The 22,276-nt window shown below is 43.3% G+C and overlaps 2 protein-coding genes across 5 annotated transcripts in view; one reads left to right on the top strand and one right to left on the bottom strand.

The window, feature by feature from the left end:
- The first annotated feature begins 22 nt into the window (after positions 1 to 22).
- On the top strand, positions 23 to 6,081 carry NDUFB4 (NADH:ubiquinone oxidoreductase subunit B4). The gene is made up of 3 exons (XM_008514635.2): positions 23 to 285; positions 4,575 to 4,721; positions 5,963 to 6,081. The coding sequence occupies exons 1-3, from the start codon at positions 106 to 108 to the stop codon at positions 6,023 to 6,025; spliced, it is 390 nt and encodes a 129-aa protein (XP_008512857.1). The 5' UTR covers positions 23 to 105; the 3' UTR covers positions 6,026 to 6,081.
- Positions 6,082 to 17,764: 11,683 nt separating this feature from the next.
- The window catches only part of HGD (homogentisate 1,2-dioxygenase), a 44,015-nt gene continuing 39,503 nt past the window's right edge, over positions 17,765 to 22,276 (bottom strand). For 2 of the 4 annotated variants that reach the window (XR_011529465.1, XR_011529463.1), the window contains exons 13-15: positions 20,702 to 20,883; positions 18,438 to 18,594; positions 17,765 to 18,076 (exon numbers count right to left, since the gene is read on the bottom strand). Coding sequence is in view for 1 of the 4 variants with exons in the window: in XM_008514636.2 (XP_008512858.1) it covers positions 17,927 to 18,076; positions 20,702 to 20,883 (332 nt within the window). In the remaining 3 variants the exon portion in view is untranslated. The remainder of the gene's footprint in view (positions 18,077 to 18,437; positions 18,595 to 20,701; positions 20,884 to 22,276) is intronic. The other 2 variants (XR_011529464.1, XM_008514636.2) reach the window with 1 other exon arrangement.

Raw genomic sequence — 22,276 nt, 5'->3', positions numbered from 1 at the left:
TCCAAGCTCCGGCTGACGCGCAGGCGCACCTCCTCAGGCTGAAGGTCAGAAGAGGGCGGGGCCTCGGAGCCGCGCAGGCGCAGTTGTGCGCCGGGGGGTGCCAAGATGTCTTTCCCCAAGTACGAGCCGTCGCGCCTGGCCAGCCTGCCTACCACCCTCGACCCAGCTGAGTACGACATATCTCCGGAAACGCGGAAGGCGCAAGCTGAACGGTTGGCCATAAGATCCCGGCTTAAACGGGAGTATCTGCTTCAGTACAACGACCCCAGCCGCCGAGGGCTCGTTGTGAGTGACGGGTCGGCCGGGCGGGAATCGAGGGCCAGAGTCCGGGCGGTCCCCTCAGCAGGGCAGCCCAGACCGGCCCAGGGGGACCACACAGCGGAGTAGCCACCGTTCCTTATCAGTGTCTTAGAAATGGACCCTCTTCCAGGCCCAGGGAGCAGGCCGACTCACTAGCCCTTTGACCTTGGGCAGAGAGCTTGGTAAAGAGGACGCGTTCTGGATTCACAGCTGGCTGGGTTTGAGTCCTGGCTTGATCACTTTCCGCCTGGGTGATCTTGAAAAATCTTACTCAACTTTGCTGCTGAGCCTCCGTCTTCCTATCCCCAAAATGGGGGTGATATAGTACTTCCTGTCTTACGAGGCTCTTAGAGAATTAAATGAGATAAGGCACGTGATCGGCCAGCACAGTGCCTGGCTTGTAATGAGTGTTCAGAAAATGTGTCATATATAGTTTTTTTAAAGCCCTTTTCCATCTTTCAGTGCACAGTTCATAGCAGTATTGCTCTCTCCTGATGGGAATATAGTGATTCTTCAGTTTACATCTTTTAAAGATCCAAAGACCCTGCAGCTTTAGAAGAGTGAATCCGGATAGGAAAGACTAGCAAGGTCTGAGGTCTAATATTAAGAGATTGGGGAGATAAGGCGGACGAACGCAAAAGAGACTTAAGAGGGAATGGCAGGAGAGTGAGGGAGACCATGCAGGTGTGTGGCCTGGAAACCAGGTGAAGAAACGATTTCAAGGAGTGTCCACCATGTCAGATGCTGCCCATAGTCCTTTGAAACTTTGGAGTCAGGTGCCAAGGCACTACATAGTAGCAAACTATCTGATCTTGGGCAGTCTGTCTAACTCCTTTGAGCCTTAGTTTTCTGGTCTTCATATATGGGAATGGTAGTACATTCTTTATAGACTCATTGTGAGGTTAAATGAAATAGCCCGTGAAACATTCCCAGCACGTAATATATGCCCAGTAATCTGATAGCTATTATTATTTAACAAGTGTGCTTTTAGATAACTTTCTGCCCGTGAGCTGTGTAAGTATGATGTCAAATATATATTTTTTTTAAAAAAAAACTTTTCTCACCAGCTACATTGGTGTTCTGTAGGAATTTCAGGAAGTTGTGAGGATTGAAGGAAATTTACCATGTGCCAGGCACTATCTAAACCCTTTCTGAATATTATTCAAAGAGTTAAGCTCTATTACTGCCCCCATTTTACAGATGAGATGACAACAAAGGAAGGACAAGGAGGTCACAGAGTGATACTCTGTTAGCAAGTGATAGAGCAGAATTTGAACCTGGGTCTCTGTGACCCAAAGCTTAACCAGTTGGCTGTACCATCCCCAGCTAGAACTTTCTTTACTTGAGAAGAAGGTGTGGAGAGAGACATTTATTACTTACATCCTCACACGAATGGATTTGATGTGCCAGATAGTATGATGTAGTAAAAAAGAATAAGGCCTTGAGTCCAACAGAGCTGAGTTTAAACTCCAGATTTTCTCTTTTCCAGTTCTGTGATCCAGGGCAGTTTCAATTTTGTCCTGTAAAAGCAGAGGTAGTCATACCTGCCTCGTTAGTAGTTCTGTTAATTAAATGAATGCCTGGGATGTAATCATATATTGATCAATGCATGGAAATTCCTTGCCTAATTTTTAAGAATGATTAATTCAGTGATAAATAATTGCTCAGAATCTATTATGGGCCAGGCCCTGTTTTAGATGCTGTGGTAACAGTGGAGAAGAAAACAGGTACAGACTCCTGTCCTCGGAGAGCTTTCTTTCCAGTGGAGGAGACAGGTAATAAACAAGTTAAGAAATGAAATCACTTAACATGTTAGATATAGTGGTAAGTGATAAGAAGAAAAATAAAGCAAAGAAGGGGATGAGGAGTGTGTGTAGGTAGTAAGGAGGGAGAGCAGCTGCAATTTTAGATAAACCCAGGGAAGGTCTCGCTTGGTAGGTGACATTTGAGTAAAGATCTGAAAGAAGTGAAGAGAGGGAGCTAGCCACACAGCTCTCTAGGAAGGTAGCATTTTAGGCAGAGGGGAAGGCAAGTGCGAGGGTCCTTAGGCAGGAGTGCGCCTAATTAATTCTAAAAATACTGAAGAGACCATTGTGGCTACAGAGGAGAAAGATGCGGGCAGGTTAGGAAGAGGTGAGGTCAGAAAGGTACCTGGGACTAGATCACCCATGCCTTGGTTGGCCCTTGTGAGGACTTTCACTGAGTAGGGAGTCCCATAATCTGGACTTATATTTTTAACAAGATCTCTCTGGCTGCTTAGCTGGAAATAGACTGTGGGGGAGCAAGGGCAGGAGCAGGGAGAACAGTCCGGAGGCTTTCGCAGTAATCTAATCTCTTAGTCGATGGGACTGCCAGAGTGGTGGCAGCAGAGGTGGTTAGAGGTGGTCAGTTCTGGGTGTGTATTGAAAGTAGAGCCAACCAGGTTTGCTGGCAGATTGGATTTAGGGTATAAGGGAAAGAGAGGAGTCCAGGTTGACTCCAGGGTTTTTGACGTAAGTGATTGGAAGAATGAACTTGCCTTTTACCGAGATAGAGAAGAATGTGAGAGGAGCAGGGATGGAGGTGGACTGTTGGGAGATCAGTTTGGGAAACATCACATTTGACATCCTGTTAGGTAACACATCCTCGTTGAGCAGGTACTTGGATATTACATCTGGAGTTCAGGGTCGTGGTCTAGGACTGGAGGTATAATTTTGAGAATCATCAGCCTATGGTTGATGGATATGTACAGCCATGTGATTGAAGGAGATCATCAAGGGAGTGAATACAGATAGGAAAGACTAGCAAAGTCTGAGGTCTAATATTAAGAGATTGGGGAGATAAGATGGAAGAATGCAAAAGAGACTAAGAGGGAATGGCAGGAGAGTTAGGAGGGAAACCATGGAGGGGTGTGCCCTGGAAGCCAGATGAAGAAACGGTTTCAAGGAGTGTCCACCATGTCAGATGCTGCCCACAGTCCTTTGGACGTGGAGTGGTAGCAAAGAACTGTCTCCCATGGCGTGTGTTTTGGAGCCTCACTTAACAGTACTGGGCTCAGTGAACTATGCACATGGGGCTGTTGAAAATGAGGTGTGTTTCTGGAAGATAGATCTGGCAGATATTAAATTGTAGAGAGGTGACCGACAGATTGAGAATTCTTCGAAGGGGAGTCTTTCAAATACATCCATAGCAGAAGGGATAGATACAAGAGTAGATGTATTTATCCTTTTAGGTGTTGAGCTTCAACATCCCCATGAACCTGTATCTTGTGTCTTCACCTTCTTTGCTGTTTCTGCAAACAGTTTGGTTTAAAATGTTACTGTGGAAGATCCAGTTTAATTATTTTAGTCCTACCAATCATGACTTTCTGGTGTTGGTCAGCACCTTGAATGTCCTCCTCACAGCTTAGTATTAAAGTTTGACCTTAATGCCTTCCTCGCAGCTTAGTATTAAAGATTTAAAGCAGATTTCATTTGCTTATTTTTATCTCTCTATCAGTTAATTGGAGCAAATAATTTTGTAAAATCATTTGGGACTTTTGCTAATTAAATTTAATTATGTGTTTGGGGTAGATTTTGCTATTCTTCTATATTCCAGTATAAATATTAAAAATGGACAATTACTTTTTTCCTTAACCAAGACAGTCTGATTATTTTTCTTTAAAAACCTTGTCTTTTCTACAAAGCTATTTTAATAGTGTGAAATATAATAATTTTGCTCTTAAAATAACCAAGTCAGCTTAAGCTTAAAGTTCAGAGTTAGCCTACCTCACTCTTCACTGTCCTGCGGCTTATTTGTAGTCTGGAAAGACCAGTGTCGGGGTAGCATTAGAAGGGGTCCTGGAAACAAAGTTCAAAGCATGACAGAGCATATGAAATGTTTGTCTTCATTGGGAGTATTGTGTGGTTCTGTTGGTCACACTTCAAGAAAGACAGTGAAGCTAAAAACAGTCTAGAAAAGAATTTTAAAAAATGATCATAGAGAAAAACTGGCTTCTCTGATTGCTTTAAAAGATAAGTATTCTTAAATTTTAAATAAATTTTAAATAATAGAAATGAAGGGTGATATAAGAGTCTTAAATTCTGAAGGATTTGAATAGGATCATCAGAATTATTCAACAAACGCTAGAAATGAAAGATCTTCCCTGAAGCTGTTGAGGAATATTCAGAGAATTCCCTTAACCATTGTAGAGAACAAAGGCGTCTCCTGTGCTCCTCCGCACAAGTCCTGGGGAGACTGTTTCTCCGTGTGACCCTGCTTGAGTTCCTGTAACTTTTTGTTTTCATAAATTTTAGGAAGATCCTGCCTTGCTTCGTTGGACCTATGCAAGATCAGCAAATATCTATCCTAATTTCAGACCCACTCCCAAGACCTCACTCTTAGGAGCACTGTTTGGAATCGGGCCCCTCTTCTTCTGGTATTATGTTTTCAAAACTGACAGAGTGAGTATGAGGACATGATGTCTGGTGTCTGTGTGATGGGTTCACTCTGCTGGCTGAGGCTCTTCCTCTTGGTGCCTGCTCCAGCGCTCCTCCCGCCTTTGCCCTTTACTCTTTCTTGGCTTCTTCTCTTCTTTTATCTGTATTCCTTTCCAGCAAGAGTTAAAACAGAAAATTTCAATTGTATGTTTGGTTTTATTGCCTCATCATATCAACATTTATAGAAATATACTTTGTTAAAAATCACGATGGCCTCTGAGTCTTTCAGATTTAATTTAATGACTGCTCTAGAATTTAAAGCAGTGAGTCAGTCAATTTAAATTTCTAAGACTTGAGCTTAGCTCATGAAAGAGTGTTCCTGGTGTGTTTTGGATGATGTAAGGAAATTACACTGTGAATATTAAGTGAGAGAATACAGAAATAACTTTAAAAAGTTAATTTCTTTTTTCTCATTAGATATGCAGAAGTTAAACCTTTCTGTTCTGATTAACTGTTAGATATTGTCATTGCAAATTTTTGTATTTAGTTTTCTTAGTTCATTTGTTTTAAAGAGAATGTTTATTGGATTAAGTGTTAGCAGAATACATAAATCATTTAGTGTGTTCCCTGTTTGCATAAATTCTAGTTATGTTGGTCACATTATGTGACTTAATATTAAAACTTATTAATGCATTAACAACAGAAAAGCAGAAGCAGCCTGTGGTGGAAATCAGTCATCAGAGGCCTGGGTATATGATTGCAGAGAAAACCCAGCTTATCTGTGACACTAAACCACTCTGGTACTAGATTCCCAGGCCCAGGCCCAGGCCCAGCCCCAGGCCCAGCCCCTAGGCCTCACATTGCTATCGAGACTGGATCCCGCCCGTCTAACTCTGCCTTAAGCTGGCCAATCCACTCTCCTGTTAGAGTGTGTGTATTTTGATTGTCTGATAAATTACCACTTAACAGAAAAGTAAGCCACACTTACCTAGAAGGAGTTTGCGTTTGCTTTTGATGTGTGCTTTTTAGTAGGGTAATACAGTACAACTTGCTAAAATGTGGGTAAGGTATTTTTCAATAGAAGTGTTTTCTTATTGTCCCTTTCTTTCTTCAGTCTGCCACTTCCTCACTTATACTCTGTAGGCTTCAGACCATGGGGAATTGGAATTAGGATTGGAGTGTTTCATTCCTGTTTTTCAGAGTTGTGCCATGGGTTATGCCAGAATGCATTGTTTTTATTGCACTTTTTTTTTCTGTCTATACAGGATAAGAAAGAAAAACTTATCCAGGAAGGAAAATTGGATCGCACATTTAACATCTCATATTAAGTCTGGCAATGATGACTATATGTATTGTTTAAATAAATCTTCTATTAATCATTAAATAGTTTCTCCTTCTTAATATCACCTTGATTCAACAAATGTTTGCTGGACATTGTAGAATCTCTACTTTGTAAGAGTTCACAGTTTAATGAAGAAACAGACTCGTTCATTCATTCAACTAGTCATTCAACAAGTGAGTGTCTGCTCAACAAGTGAGTGTCTGCTGTGAGCCAGGCCTTGTGCTATGTGCTGATAATACAACAGTCAGTGAGACAAAGTTAGGACCTGTGTTTAAGGAGTGCACACTCTGAGAACTGTTTATTCAGCAGTTATTATTTGAGTGCTTATTATGTGTGGATACTACTTACTTGTCTGGCTCCAGCCCCAGTGGTAAATGCAGCAGAACAGTAACAACAGTGTGGTAAAAAACACCGTAGGGACTCAGGAAAGTGATGTAGGCAAGCTGATGCAAACACCTCTGTCTAGGGAGATGGCATTGGATCTAGGCTCTGAAGATCAACGGCCAACAGGGCACAAAAGGGCATGGTGTGTTGGGTATGGCTGGATTGGGGGCCACTGTGGAGTGTGAAGACAGGGAGGCTGGAGGCCGTGCCGAGAAACTGAAGTAGGCCCACAAGTAGAAGGACATGCAACTGAGATATACAACTGTGTACACGGGGGGTTTGGGGGGAGATAAAGCAGAAAAAAAAAATAAAGAAACTGAAGTAGAATGGTCTAGAGCATGGGCTTTAGAGGTCAGACCTGGGCTAGAATCCAGCTGGAGCCTAGCAGTTAGAATATCAGGCGTTCGAATCCTCACGTATGGCATGGAGATAGTACTGCTTCCTCCCTCACGAGGTCACGAAGATGAAAATGAAATAACAGAGTATTGTTCAATAAAATAAAGCTACCCCATGCTTTGTAGTTCAGTCTTGAAACAGGAGGGTGGCCATTTCACCTATGAAGGCAGGATAAAACCAGGTGCTGTAGGAGGAACAGCATGCTAGGTAGGGCTGATGTACATTAGTTTACTGGTTTAACTGTCAAAACATTCGCAACTATTCTTCCATTTGATCCTCGTATGAGCCTGGGGTACCCCAAAACTCAGAGCCCAAGAGAAAAGCTTGTATTCAGGTAGTTTATGTTGGGAAGTGATCTGGGCGAACAAGAGGGAGACTGTAAGAGTGAAACAGAGATGATGAGAGAAGGAAAGCCCACCACATGTGTGCTATTGGCCTGTTGCCTTAGAGAAATGGGGCTTCATTCCACCAGGGACCTTCTGAGGAGTCCTGTGGAATGTACTCAGAATTTTCCCTCCAGATAAGGAAAAAGTGAATATTTATCCACTAGCTCCTCTGCCCATTGGTCAGGAGTTGACTCTTGCAGGTAATTCCCTTGCACTTCCAGGCATGGGCATGCCTCAGAACAGCTGGCTGGGTTCTTACAGGCATCTCACATGGAGGAGGAAGGAAGCTTAGGGCAGAAAGAAACTGATGTGCTGTACAGCTGAGCTGAAGTATTGTCAGGTCACACCTGCAGGCAGCTGAGAGATACAGCAGCAACAGGCGTAGAAAGATGGGCCAAGAGGAAGTGAGACAGCACAAGAAGTACACAGTTTCCTCATCCACTCCCTGCACTGCTTGGATCTATGCACACATTAAGTCCAATCTAACGTCATTCAGGGTGACTGGCTGCAATCTCAGAATAGGAGGGTTAAGGGAACAAACTACAGTCCACACTGTTGCCACTGATCAGAGGCCGTAACTGATAGTCATCATTTATCCCCATGATGCTTCCTGGATTTCCCTTCCCTTGACCATCAATTTACCAGTTCTAGATTGCTTGCCTGATGGAGTCAGCAGGACCTTCATTTCCGAAGGCCAGAACCTTAGTTACTCTAGCATCATCAGGCCGTTGTTGCAGTAATCGCCTGGTCACAGTTGTCACTGGACGGGGAAGCACCAAGATGCACCAGTGAATCCCTGGGTTCCAGGCATATCCCATCCCGCCCCCACTGTGTAGCAGCAACCCTAGCTCCTTGTAATCAGGGTCACTTAGTGCTGCCAAGATGGAAACCTTTTTTTTCTTTTTGTCTGCTGTTTCCCAGGTACAAAAAGCCAAAAATGACCGGGAGATAGTCATAGCTTCAGATTAAAGTGAAATCCTGTGATACTGTGATTTATAATAAATATATATTTGGTCTTTGTCTCTGCTTTGGCACAGAGCTCCTAAAACCCTTGGGATTTCCTAAGTGATGAGATCAGTAAAGGTGTCTTTTATTATGTTAATGAGGTGACCTTTAGTTGACTCAAGGATGGGGGCTGGTTTCCAGGAGAACCAACCCTGTGATTAGGGGGTTGGAACTTTGAGTCCCACCTCCCTGACCTCCTTGCTGCTGTATCCTAGCTCCTCCACTTACTGGTGAAGTGACCTGGAAAGTATTTAAATTCTCTGTGTCTCAGTTTCCTTATTTTCAAAATAGATATACTAATAATACTTATATTGTTATTAAGCTCATTGTTTAATGAGTTATGAAGTATTTAGAACAGTGTCGCAGTGAGTTTATTATTTTTAATCTGATTGATAAAAACTTTAAAATTTGCATTGCATTTATTATTGGTCTAACTTTTCTTCAAATATTTTGTCCATTTGTATTTATTTTGTTATTTGCTTGTTCAAGTCCACTGCCCAATTTTCCTGATGCCTTTTTTCTTAATGATTTTAAAGTTTAAACAAGATAAATTAAAGATATTAATCCCTGATCATACTGGTCTTCTTTCATTGGGAGTTATTCTAGTATACCTTAGTAATAGGAAAAACTTTCGTGCTTAAACTTGGAAAGAAGGCAGTATGCAGAGAAGCGTAAAACATTTTTTTAACACTGAAAATTATTGAGCAATGTGTTCTTAAGAGTTTTATCAGTTTCAAAAGATTTCTTAGTGGGCTGGCCCCGTGGCCCGAGTGGTTAAGTTCGTGCACTCTGTCCAGTGGCCCAGGGTTTTGCTGGTTTGGATCCTGGGCATGGACATGGCACCATTCTTCAGGCCATGCTGAGGCAGCATCCCACATGCTACAACTAGGAGGACCCACAACTAAAATACACAACTATGTACTGGGGGGATTTGGGGAGAAAAAGCAGGAAAAAAAAAAAAAGATTGGCAACAGTTGTTAGCTCAGGTGCCAATCTTTAAAAAAAAAAGGATTTTTTATTATATGAACAATGCCCCAGATTACACCCAGAAGTGGTCTGGTGAGAATACCAATTGCCATCTCATCTGAGCTCTTAATGCTGCCACATGCTGACTGATGTTCTAGCCCTGGGCACTGGGTACAGGAGCCCCAACTGGTACTGCTGCCTCTGTTGGCCCAACAACTCAAGCTTGTTACAACCACAGCCATCAGAAAAAGTTCCTCAGAGTTCCTATATCTTTCCATCACTTGCTCCTCAGCCCAGGGTCATATGATTGGCTGAGCCTAGATCATGTGCCTGAATTCCAGCTGCAAGGGAGGCTGGAAGAGCAAGCGTGTGGCATGTTCAGCTCTAAAGTGTGAGGTAGGTAAAGAATTCCCAAACATAAGAAAGTGGTTCAAATGCTGAGCATCCAAAAAATGACAAGTGTGTACTAAGGAAGAAAACCAGGAACCAGGTCATAAGGCCCTTAGCACGGTTAATGAGTTTAGACTTCATCCTGATGGCAATGGGAGCCATTGAAGGTATTAAGCAGGAATAACCTGATTGGATTTGCATTCCTGGAAGATCATTCTGGATCCTGGAGGATGATCTCTGGGCAAGAGAGGCTGGAGGATGACCAGTAATCAGTCTGTTGTAAGACTTTGGGCCAGAAATGATTCAATTTTTGAGACAGCGCTCAATGCAGAATAAAGCAGCCCCTACCAATCCCAGGATGACTCATTTGGATGTGAACTTGTTGAAAGCCTTATGAAAGTCTGAATATATTATCTCTATTAGTTCCTCTTTATGCACATGCATGAGGAGTCAGTCTTCTTAATAATTCCTTATCCTTGTATGACAGCCCTTCCCCTCTCTGGAACAATATTGCTTCCCTAATAGGCTGGTTTGTTTAAGTACTGTGTCTTTTTACCCTTTATTATGGATCCTGCCTGGAGAAGAAGATTACATTTGTGCTCTGATTGAAATCCCGTTGGGTTCAGTCCCTGATTTATTTTCCTTTTTATTTTTTCTCGTTCCCAGTGGCACCTGACACAGTCTTCTCATAACTTAGGAGAGATACAGAGTATTGATTATCTCTACATTCTTTACGATCATTAATAGGGTATTTGAAGAGATTAGAGATCTGTATAGGAAACTGTCTTGATCAAATATGCATGATTAAAAAATGTGGACAGCACTTTAAAATGAGTAAAGATATATTCAAAGGTTCTGAATTTTCAAAGCTTCCACTGCCACTTTCTACCTTTGTGTGAACAAATACAGTTTTATCATGTTTCCTTTGGAGGATCCATTTGTACCTATAACTATGATTGTAATACTTCCAATAGTTTCCCCTCTGGCTGCCTTGATTACTGCCATTTCTCCAGCTGAGACAGGGACTCCTCCTTCTGCTGATACACACTGAGCCTGGACAGACACTGAGCCGTGTCATCCAACTGCAGACTCTTCATCATCCCAAGACAGCGCAGGGTGCATCGATCTCATTGCCAAGCTTCAGGGTTTAAAGAATTAAAGTCAAAATGAAAGTCTGACATCCGACCTCTGAATGTCCCTGGAGAGGGATGGCTGGTGAAACATCTGAGATTTCTGCAGCAAACCTAGCACTAGAGTTCAAGTTCATTTTCCCCATAATTACAAGGAGTAGCACCTTATCTGTTTTGAGTCAATTCTTTACTTCTATCACTAATTGCATTTAAATCATTCATCTCTTATTTAAAAATTAGGCTCTGAAAAGATCTTGGGGGTCTGGAAGGAGGCAACTGGCTGAGGCTGCTCCAGAAATTAACATAGGAGAGACTCAGGGGCTGCAATCTGATATGGAATTGTTGTGGGTGGGAGAAGGTGGTTGGGGACCTCTCTTGAAACTACATTTGCACAGTTAAGCGCATTTTTTTCTACTTACATTATATGTTTCATAGCAATTAAAAACGCAAAGTTTTCTGAAGAGGGTTTTATTCATACTTTGAGAGGGAGTCAGCATCAAAGAGTATTATTATTTTATATGGAGTGGCGTGGGTGAGGGTAGATGGAGATCGAGGTGGTCAGTTACCCTGAAGCCACGTAATAGAAGCTGGATAAGCAGCTTCTCTCCAAAATCATGCTCTGCAGAGGGGTTGGCACAGATGTGATTTGGTCCCATCAGGGCAGTTGGGAGGAGACAGCAATGCAGGCCGCAAGAAGAATGAACTCCTGTTGGTCTGCAGGTATGGGGGATGATTTGTTTCCTGAACCACTGGGGTGGAGGAGCCTGTGTCCTATTGAGTTCTAGTAGGACACTGACCGTCAGGTCTCCTCTGCATTGATCAAACGCTTATTGAGCCCTGGTCATTTACTAAGCACTGAGAATACTAATATGAAGAAGATATAGCTCCTTTTTGGAGGAACCACCAGTGGAGAAAAACAATTACAGAAGCCAACACTTACTAAACTTTTACTTGTGTTCTAGGCACTGAGCTAACATAAGGGCTGTTACACGCCTCCCAGCACATCTTAAAAATCCCCATTATGCAGATGAGATTTAGAGGAGTTAAATAATTTGCTTGAGTCCACTAGCTAATAAGGGCTGAGATAAAACTTAAATCTGGGCAGCCTGGCTCCAGAGGGCATGTCTGTGACTATTCTTTGAAAGGGATGAAAACGGATGCTGTGGGGAGTCCGGTACTGAGAAAGGATACCTAATCCAGCCTGGAGGGTTTAAGAGACGGCGCCTTTGAGAGTAGAGACTCCCACTTGCACTTTTAGTTTTTCTGGCACATTCACAGGTATTCAGAATGTTAGAACTGGAATGATCTTGAAAGATCTAGTCTCAGAACCTAATTCTATAGGAAAAGTTTGGACAGGAGAAAGCACTTTCCAGCTCTTCAGGAAACCCTGCTAATTTGAGGACTAGGGTTCTAGGTTTTGATTAAGAATTACTGCTCTGATTGCCCACATCACCTGTTCGTGATTAGAAATGAGACTGTTGAGACAACTGCCAGCGAACCTCCTTGCCTCATACAAACAGAAGACTTGAAGAGCCGTTTTAATAAGAATGTGTTTGGAGAGAAATTAGGCAGATGCTTGGAGCATTTTCTGTGGAAAGCAAGCATCAGCAGATTTGTGTCTTCTTGGGGCTGTGAGGGTGAAGATGTTCAATTCAAACCCAACACCTCGCACATTATTCTTGTTGAATTTCCACAACAAGGTGTCTGCGGTGGGCACCAGCTATTGCTCACTGTCACTCACTCCTCCTTTCTTTCCTTTTGGTAGAACCCCGATTTGGTGGAAGTGCCTTTATCTCAGGAGAGGTGGGCATGACCCCAGCCCCAGGAAATGAATCCAGGATTGGTCTAAGCCTGGGCATGTGACCCAGTTCTGTGCGGTAGACTAATCTGCTGGACAGGGCCTCCTTTCCTGCATAGGAAGAAAACATTCTCTAAGGAGAAATCCTTCTGTCCCTTCACTCTTTTGCTTTCCTCCCTTCCTGTGACCTAGAACATGGATGTGAGGCCTAGAAATGGAATGAAGACAATATACCAAGAATAGTGGAGCAGAAAACCAGAATGAACTTGGGTCCAGGATAACTTCTGGTTGTCATTGTCCCCATCCTGTCCTGCCAACTGCAGACTTCTTTCATGAGATAAAGTCCTAGTTGTTAAGCTACTGTTAGATTTGCAGTTCCTTACAGCTGAATTCACTCTTAATTGATACCATGTCCTTTCATTAAGAGAAGTAGTATCATAAACTACATCTGTCCTTCAGATTTTAATTTTATTCATAGGATCCAAAATAAAGGCAGCAAATGCTCATGAATGAGCAAACCGCCCCATTTGTTAAACTTCTCTTCCAGGGACTGTCTAGAACCGCATACACTTGCTTTCGACAAGGTATCCCTGTTAATAGTGCTATAGTGGGTTGTGTCGAAGCTTCTGATATAATTTTAGCTTTAAAAAACCTGGAGTAGGCTAATTAGAGTCCCAGAGGCCCACATGATTAGGCAAGATGCCTCCAGGAAAAGCTCTGTCACTAGTCATATGTGAACTACTTATATCAAAGCCACTTCAGATTCTATCTTAACTTTCATTTTAATTGAGCTATTAATATGCACTGTTGAGATCTTAAATTGAACTTCAATATGGTTTTCTTGTTTTAAGACCTAAAAGATGACAAAAATGAGGCAATACTTCTAAATTTTCCACACTTTGGGCTTCTGTTATTTACTGTAGTAGAAGGGTCCATGCCTTCCTCTTCAGCTAAATGCTAGTTTTAATTTAGGGACAAGGACCTTGGCTTACTCATTCTAATGTCTCCTACAGTAGGTGGCACAACGCCCTCCCTAAGGCAGCAACTAATAAGCATTCACTGAGTCATAATAGCAATGAAAAACAATAACGATGATAGCTACTATTCACCTCTGCTCCCGATGTGCCCCAAGCAGTGAGGGTGCCTTTAGTGCCTGGCCACGTTTAACCTGTACCAAATCCCTGTGAAATAAATCATCTCCTTCTTTCAAATGACGAAAGTGAGGCTTAGAGAGGTTAAGTCACTTGCTCAAACTCACTCAGCTATGAAAGCACCATCTGGATTCCAGAGTCTGGATTCCCTATGAAGTAGGTACTATCATTATCCACAGTTTATAGCTGAGGAAACAGAGGCTCAGAGAGGTTAAATAACTTGTTCAGGGTTACACAGCTAATAAGTGGTAGAGCTAGCTTTGAACCCGGGCAATCTGGCTCCAGCACCTGTTCTCAACTATGCACTCCACTGACTCACAAAAGGATAAATACCTCAGATGTGTGATGCAATGGTATACAGTTGATTATATCAAATTGAGGGCTAGCTGATTGCTAAATGTAAGGAAGAAGTTTAAATGTCAGCTCTCAAGCCTCTTTTTTTTTATGTTTCATTTTAGTAGTAAAATATCTTTCCAGAAGGACAAAATTTCCCTCAAACCCAGGAGTGATAACGCTTTCATCACTCTGGGAAATCACAACACAGAAACTGCACATTAACTTTTACCTTGTAAATAGTTTACATCTCGGCCTTTGGTTTCCTAATTGCCCTCTGTTCCCCACTGCACTCTCCCTGTGCCCACCCTGGGCACCAAAGCTCATGCTTTCTGGTGGGAGGCAGGGGCCCTCCCCACCACTGCTTGGCAGCCTGCTTTTCCTCCTGGATAATCCCTCACAATACACCTGCTCCGTCTCATCCCGTTCCATGTTTACTGGAACACTGGGAGCTCTGGGGATGTTTTCCATCTTCCTTCCATCAGGGTAGGAAGCCCTGATTTATCAGGACCAGGATCTGAGGTTGGAAACAGAGAGCGTTTTGGAAACTGATTTTAAGGTAGTTTCTAACACAGTGGTCCTCAGCCTTGCCTGTGCATTGGAATCACCTGAAGAGTTTCAAAAAAAATTCTCCTTTGGGTTCCATCCACAGCATTTCTAGTTTAGTTGGTCTGAGGTATACCCTGGGCACGTGGAGTTTTAGAAGCTACCAGGAGATCCAATGTGCAGCTGAGGTTGAGAACCACTGTGTCTAGAGGAGGGTTTCTCAACCTCAGCACTACTGACATCCAGCACTGGATAATTCTTTGTTGTGGGAGACTGTCCTGTGCATTGTAGGATGTTTACCAGCATCCCTAGCCTTCATCTACTAGATACTGGTAGCACCCTCCCTGGCTGTGACACCAAAAATGTCTCCAGACTTTGCCAGATGTCATTAGGTGGGAGGAGGGTGCAAAATCACTGCTGTTGAGAACCGTTGGTCTAGAGCCATTGTTACTAGCTTGAGCTGTCAGAGAAGTCTCTCAAAAAGAAGGAAAGGCTGGCTTCTATTACACTTCCTCTAACAGGAAAATATATAAGGATGCCATGGGATCTGGTAGAAAACCCTCCTGTTGTTGGAGGAAACCTAATCAGGGGGACTTTTTCTTCAAATTCTATATTTCTAAGCAAAGAGAAGGTATATTTCTTGAGGAGCATGGCAGAGGAAGGTATCTATGGGAAAAGGGAATTAAGGAAATGATACAGATCTTTATAGCAGATCTGAAGCACAACAGAAGGAAACTAAATCTTTTTTAATTAGGGTGAATGGCCTGGCCTGGGTGAAATATTGTCTCCTGCTGATGAGTTGCTGCCAGCGTGGGGAGATAAAGTACACGGGCTTCGATGCTAAATGGATGTAAACCCAGAACGCTGACTTAGCTCTAGGAAGACTTTGCCACCAAACTGATGATAGAGTGAACTGAAGTGGGCGAGAGTCTAGGTACGTGTGTGGACTAGGGTTAGAATGAGCTCATTATAGGAAGGCTGGAGTCTGGGAATAAAATATTTTAGTGGTTGTTTTGTTTGGGGTTATTCGAGGCAAGAGCCAAGGAAGCACCATGGGAGAGTGGGGAAGTGAGGAGGAAGGAAGCTGACAATGGGGCCGTGATCAGTACTTGCCACCAGCGGCAGTGGAGCTCAATCCCTCTGCAAGTTGCAGGGAGCCAGGGCCAAATGCAAGCCTCAGAGGTTTAGGGCAAGAGAGCTGGAGTGTTTATCCACTAATTCCCATTTGTCATTGTTTGAGGGCTGTTCAATCCTCAGCACTTTTGCAGGTTCTGGTTTGGGCCTCAGGCAGAGTTCCTGTGTGGTGCTGGCAATTGGAAGGGCCGGTCAGCCCTGGATGGTGGTGCCGATGGAATATAGGTGGGCCCCTGGCAACTTCTGCTACAGTGGTCAATTTTAAAATTTATTAAAAGGTATTAACTGCTTCACTAGTTAACAATGTTTAATTTTTAAGAAAGACTTCTTTATATTAAGGAACATTGGGAAGGCACACCAACTTTTGTCACCTTCAAAGACAACTTCACATTGTTTGAGACTATGAAGTACCACTGCCAGAAACCCAGCAGTAGTCCCAGCCCTGTCCTCTACTCCTCTTTCCCTCATCCCTTACATCCATCCACTAACAGGTTCCTTCAGGTCTACTCTAAAACATTCAGGAACGTGTCCACTCTGTCTCTGCTGCCACCTCATCAGTCCAAGACAATGTTGTCTTTCGCCTGGACTATTGCAATGGCTGGCTCCTAGCTCCCCATATCTACCCTTCTTTCAGTTCCTTGAACCACAAGGCTTTTCCTCCTCCCCACCCCACCCTGGCCCAACCCTACTCTTCCAATGACTTGCTCCTTCCTATTCTTTAGGTCTGGCTAAATGTCACTTCTTCATTGAAGACCTTCTCTAAGGAAAGATCTCCCCAGCCCACCTGTTATTCCCATCTCAGTTTCTGTTTGTTTTCTTGGCATGTTTCACAGTTTGTAATTACTTTGCTTGTTATTTCATCTGCCTCCCTCACTAGAATGTAACCTCTGTAAGGGCAGGGACCACATCTATCTTCTTGACCACCCATATCCCTTGTAGGGTTGCCAGATTTAGCAAATAAAAATACAGGCTTCCCAATTAAATTTTTTATGAATAATTTTTTAGTATAAGTATGTCCAAATATTGTATAGGACATACTTATACTAAAAATTATTCACTTTATCTGAAATTCAAATTTAACTAGGAAGCTTGTATTTTATCTGGCAACTCTAGTTGCTCGGCCCTGACACATAGCTGACTCTCACTACATATTGTTACATAAAAACTTGGTAGCAGCATATCAAAATTGCTACCACGCAAAAAGTGGGGGAAATGTGCTAAAACTATAGACCCAATAAATATCAATTCCCATTCCTTTCTGTTCTGATTTGCCTGTCTTCTCACTCCAGGAGAATCAACTCACCAAAGTCTGGTGTAGCCTCGTACTCTGGGAGGGAGGTCAACCTTAGGAAGGGAGCTGTCAGGAGCAGCTTTCCTACACAGCACCGCCTCGGTTTTGTTATGGCTCTGTGCTCAGACCTTGATCTTCTTCGGCCCTGATCTTCCCAGATTGTGAGCTCGCTAAGGGGAGAGACGACTTCTTCCTTTTCAATCATTCATCCCCAGTGTCTTGCTCTGGAGCTGGCACATAGTAAGGACTCAGTGCATGGTAACCGAATGAACTGACAAATGAGTGAATAGTAAGGTGACTAACTGTCCTGGTTTGACTAGGACTGAGGGGTTTCCTGGGATATGGGGCTTTTAGTGCAAAAATCTCGACAGTTGGTTACTCTCAGTGAATGATGCTAACTCCTGGTGGCTGGGCTTCTTGTCCATTATCACCATATTTGCTGTTACATGACTACCAAGATTAGACAACTTACTGGCCTGGCTGCCCATCTGTTTTAGGATGACACTGGATGTCTGGAGATCTGCTGACTGTGCCCCCCTCTCCCAGCCCCCATCCCATGCTTCCCTATACCTGGATTGACTCCTGGGACCTTAGCCTTGGCTTCAGCCTCAGCTCGTGGTCCTTATGTTGACCTTTCCTTCCTTGTGGTTTGGTCTTGTGGTCTGTGATAGGCATCCTGAACTTGTGCTCCTAGAATAAAGGCACTCAGACTAAATACATGTGAAGGGATCCTGGTCTCAGTCCAATCTCATGGACCCCCAGTCGTGGCTGATACAGGTCTGCCTCAGCAAGACCTGATTATGACCAACTGCCACTTCCACAGAACACCAGCAAGTTTTTATTAAGTAATTAAGCTGACTGTGAAAAAGTGAGTTCTCATTTTAACCAATCCCCTCCCCTAATATTGCTAGAGAGTGTGAGATTCTAAAGGAATCCACACAAATCCCATTCTCAATTAAGGTAGCAATGCTCCAGTCTCAAATACGTCCTGCTGGATTCCTGGAATTGGGGGTGAAGTGGCTCTTGAGAGGTTCCCAGCACTTGTAGTAGTTCTCGTCCAAACAGTTAGAGGTCTTGAGCCCCCACTTGGTGACGGCCATACTTAGAGATGACTCAAACATAAATGCCTGTAGGAAATAAGGATGAGGACAAGAAAGAAGTGAGGTGGATAATAAAACACCTTTGATTAGATGTCAAGAGAGAAGATGTAGGTAGGCAGAATCTTTGAGCAATAAATCACAAGTGCTAGCACAGTGAGAAGAGCAGGCTCAAGCCTTGGGTTCCGGTTCTGCCCTACCACTTATAAGCTGCTGATCCCTTGTGCAAGACCCTTAACTTCTCTGAGCCTCAAGTTTCATTCTATAAAATGCAATTGAGCATGCAAGCCTCACATTGTCCTTGTAGCACTACGGAGCTCAATTTGCTAGATCCAAGGGCAGAGGTGGGAGAGTCCTAGGAACATTCATCTTCTCAGGGACCATCACTTACCGCGGCCATGTCCTTGTGAGAGAGGTCGTACTCCCCATTTTGCAGAGGAGGAAACTAAGGCTCAGAGCTGGGAAATGATTTGTCTAAGGTGACGGTAGCAAAAAGTGGCAGAGCTGAGATTTGAGCTTTTCTTTCTCAAGAGTGATCAAGAGATGGGCTGGAAAAAGGAAAAAGAAGAAAAGAGGGAGTGAGGAGGAGGCGGAGGAGGAGGCAGGAAACGGCTGTAGCACTTTTAGAAGCCCTATCCCAGAGGATCCGAATGGTGGGTGACCGCTGTGCTCAGGAGGTTTTTGTCTACAACAGAAAGAATATGCAAGTGCTCTGTGCATCCTAGACATTCCAGCTGCACAGATTGCTGATTTTCCTACTGACAGTGGCTTTAAAAAAAAAAAAAAAGAAACAAATAAAACCTTACAATTCTATGTACTCACACTGTTGGGAATTTAAAAAATATAGGTAGACAAAAGGAAGATAAAAATTCTCTTGTGCTTTTCAACTCAGAGAACCCACGTTAATATTTGGGTGTCTAGTATACATTAACTTCCTTTTGCCTAAAACAATGGAGATGCCTGCGCCTGCCTACCTTCCCATAACAGGATTGATGTGAGGACCGGATGAGATCATATGGAAGTGCTGTACACATTATAAAGTGCTCTTCAGACATAAGGGTCATTATTATGGCCATTGTTGTTGTTGTAGTCTCTTTGCTGACTGCTTCTTAGGAGACTTGCTGTCTGACTGGAGTAACAAAATCCCCATCTCAGTTGAATTTCGAAGACAGTATTGTATAAAGTTAATTTATTCCAAACTGGAATAAGAATAAGGCGTACAGATGGGCCTGGGTCCAAATTACATAATGGGAAATAGTAAGAAAGACCCAAAGTTAGCTCTAGGTAAAGTGTTGGACCCTCTGCCATCAGGTGGTCTGGGCTCCCTGGCTACCCAGGGCTCCCATCCCTCTAACCCCCTACATAGGAGAGCTCTTTCTTGCTAGTGCTGCAGGCCCTAGACATTTCCCAAAGCCTTGCTCCTCATAGAAACAGCCCTGTCCTGTGCCTCAGTGCTGCAGAACACTGCTCCCTGGTAACACTGACCATCCAAAGCCAAGCTGGGCACCCAAGGTTGCTGAGTGCCAACTCTGGGGTAGCCTGTGCACCTGCAGGAAGCTTTGGAGGCAAGAGCTTAACTGAGATTATCAAATGACATCTCATAGAGACATAGGGGTTCTACAGAAACTCTGCAGAAGCCCTTGCAAGGGGAAACAGGGCCGAGGTCAAGCAGACTCTGCACCCTCCCCCTGTAGATCAGCTCCATCACCTCTGCTCCTGGAGTCAGGACTGAAAGCAAATTGCATTGGCCAGAGACAGATAAAGCTCCCCGCTTAGGTAGTTTGCAAGCTGGGCATGGAGGCAGGCAGGTCTGTGCTATTGATTTTAAAGTCAGGTAGCCTTGAAGGCACTTGTTTAAAAATGTAAGGCAAATTTGCATATGATTTGGCATAAAATTACTCCTTGTGGTCCATAAACTCTACCTCCAAGAATGCAAAGATAAAATAAAATTAAGTACCGCAGCCAACTGCAATTGTGTTCAGCCTCAGCGTTCACAGCCTGACACAGGGGGAATACCAAACAGGTTTTCAATCCCATCAGTTTCATCCCATGCCAAAGGAGAGCAAAAGAAAATGAGAAAAGGGCTGAGAACTGCTGCTCACAAGCCCTGACGATAGTGAGGCAAAGGCTTCTTGACTTTCCTTGGCTTGAGAAACTGGCTGAAGGTGACACCCTGCGTCGCCTGCTACTGTGGCCCAGAGGATTATTTCCTAAAGCAGGAAGTGACTCTGAGACAGAGCATGTATATACAGGGCTGCATACAGATAAGGGAAGACCCTCCCACATGGTATTAATAATATCCCCTTACATGTGCTGGACAGTCTGTTAGGTTAAATCACAGCCACTACTGGGTTGGATACCATACCTGTTCTACGGATGGAGAAAATGAAGCACAGAGAAGTTAAGTGACTTGCTCAAGGTCACACAGGAACAAAGAGCTGGGATTTGAACTCAGATTTGTCTCCAAACCCAAAGCTCTTTCTACTCTACCACATCAGGAGCCTAGTGTGCACACAGTGGTATGTCCGTACACACACGGGAACATACACACACAGACTCCTCTTCTGTGACTTCAGAGAAATAAAAAATAGCCACTCCTCCCAACAAGGTTGAGGAGCCCAGAGGCCACCAGAGCGTGGCATTTAACTTGCTTACCATGGTGCCATCAGCAACCCTCTCCGGTGCCAGCTTGGCTCTGCTGGCCTTCTCAAAGCAGTCAGCATCAGGCCCGTGGGGGGTCATTGAGCTGTGCAGGCTGCCTCCCCCTGGCAGGAACCCACCTTCCTTTGCCTCGTAGCGACCTTTGATGAGTCCCATGAATTCACTCATGCAGTTCCCTGGGAAGATTGAAACAGTATTATTTTTATTATCCAGGGCAAGACCTAGAAAACACCAAGACCTCTCAAGCATTATTTCCACAGAATGCCAAGAAGACAGGAAAATCTGATAAATTTTATAGGATTAATAAAGAACACAGATAGATAGGAAAACATCCACGAAACATTCATTAGTGTGGAATCCTTGGTAGGCAAAGCTCTACTCTATGGCCACGTGGATGATCAGAGGTCTTAAACTCCACTGCCTGAAGGAAATTATGCTAGATCTAAAGAAAATCAGGGCCTAGACAAGAATTTTAATAATAATTAAAATGCAAATCATAATAAACAGCTCATATACTCCATCATCTAGGCTTACAAGCCCCATATCAAAACTATTTTTTTCCAGATCTGAATCTCTTCCCAAATTGTACCACAGTTGTACATGGCATCACCATATTTCTGGTTCCCAATCTAGAAAACTGAAGTGGGGTGTGTGTGTGTGGATGGAAGGGTAATGGAATGGAAAGAACCCTGGACTTGGAGTCGATTATCAGATGACAATTTGTGTGAAAGGATCTTAGTATCTGTAAAAACCAGTCCATAAATGCCATATATGCTAACAAATATTATCTTCTATATCTGAATCCGATATCTTTTTCTAAAACCTCTCTTAGATTCATTCTTTTCTTTCTTCTTCCATTGACATTCTTTCTATAGAATCCTAAACTCTTAAAATTGAAAGGGATCCCTACTTCTACTCAATATAGACGAAATTTCTATATCATTCCTGACATATTGCCTCCTGGGCTCTGCCTGCATGCCTCCTGTGAACGGAAGCTCTCTACTCAACAAAGAAACCTATCATATTATTGAAGAGCTCTGGGTGTTAGAAAGTTCTCTCATGTTAAATAGAAATTTGCTTTCATATAAGTTAAATACATTGGTCCTAGTTGTGGTTTCTGGAATAAACAAAATTTGACAAGAATCACCATGTTCCCATTCTTTCAATCTTATGTTTCTATTGCAAGAAAGCTCTTTATCAGAATAGCAACACATTTAGAGCAAGAATTAAAGAAATATAACACCTGAGTAAATTTAACTGTCTTTCAGTGCATCTACCCATCTATCCATCCATCCATTCACCTGTCCATTCCCCACCCCATCCATCTGCCTATCCATTCATCCAACATATCTAATTGGACATTGTGCTAAATACTCTGATAAAGATGAGTACGAAATAGCCTGTCTAAAGTCATTCCTAGTCTGTCCCATGAGAGTGCTGAGTGAGCAAACCATGGACAGAGGAGAGATATGGCATTGGGAACCCTTGCAAAGACAAACATTTGACATGATAAATGCCCCTCCCCTCTTCCTTGCATACAAAGTATAACCAAGTGCCGAAATACTTCTG

The sequence above is a fragment of the Equus przewalskii genome, chromosome 18, assembly GCF_037783145.1.
Source record: "Equus przewalskii isolate Varuska chromosome 18, EquPr2, whole genome shotgun sequence".
Classification (NCBI taxonomy): domain Eukaryota; kingdom Metazoa; phylum Chordata; class Mammalia; order Perissodactyla; family Equidae; genus Equus; species Equus przewalskii.
This window is presented reverse-complemented; position numbering and strand designations above follow the sequence as displayed.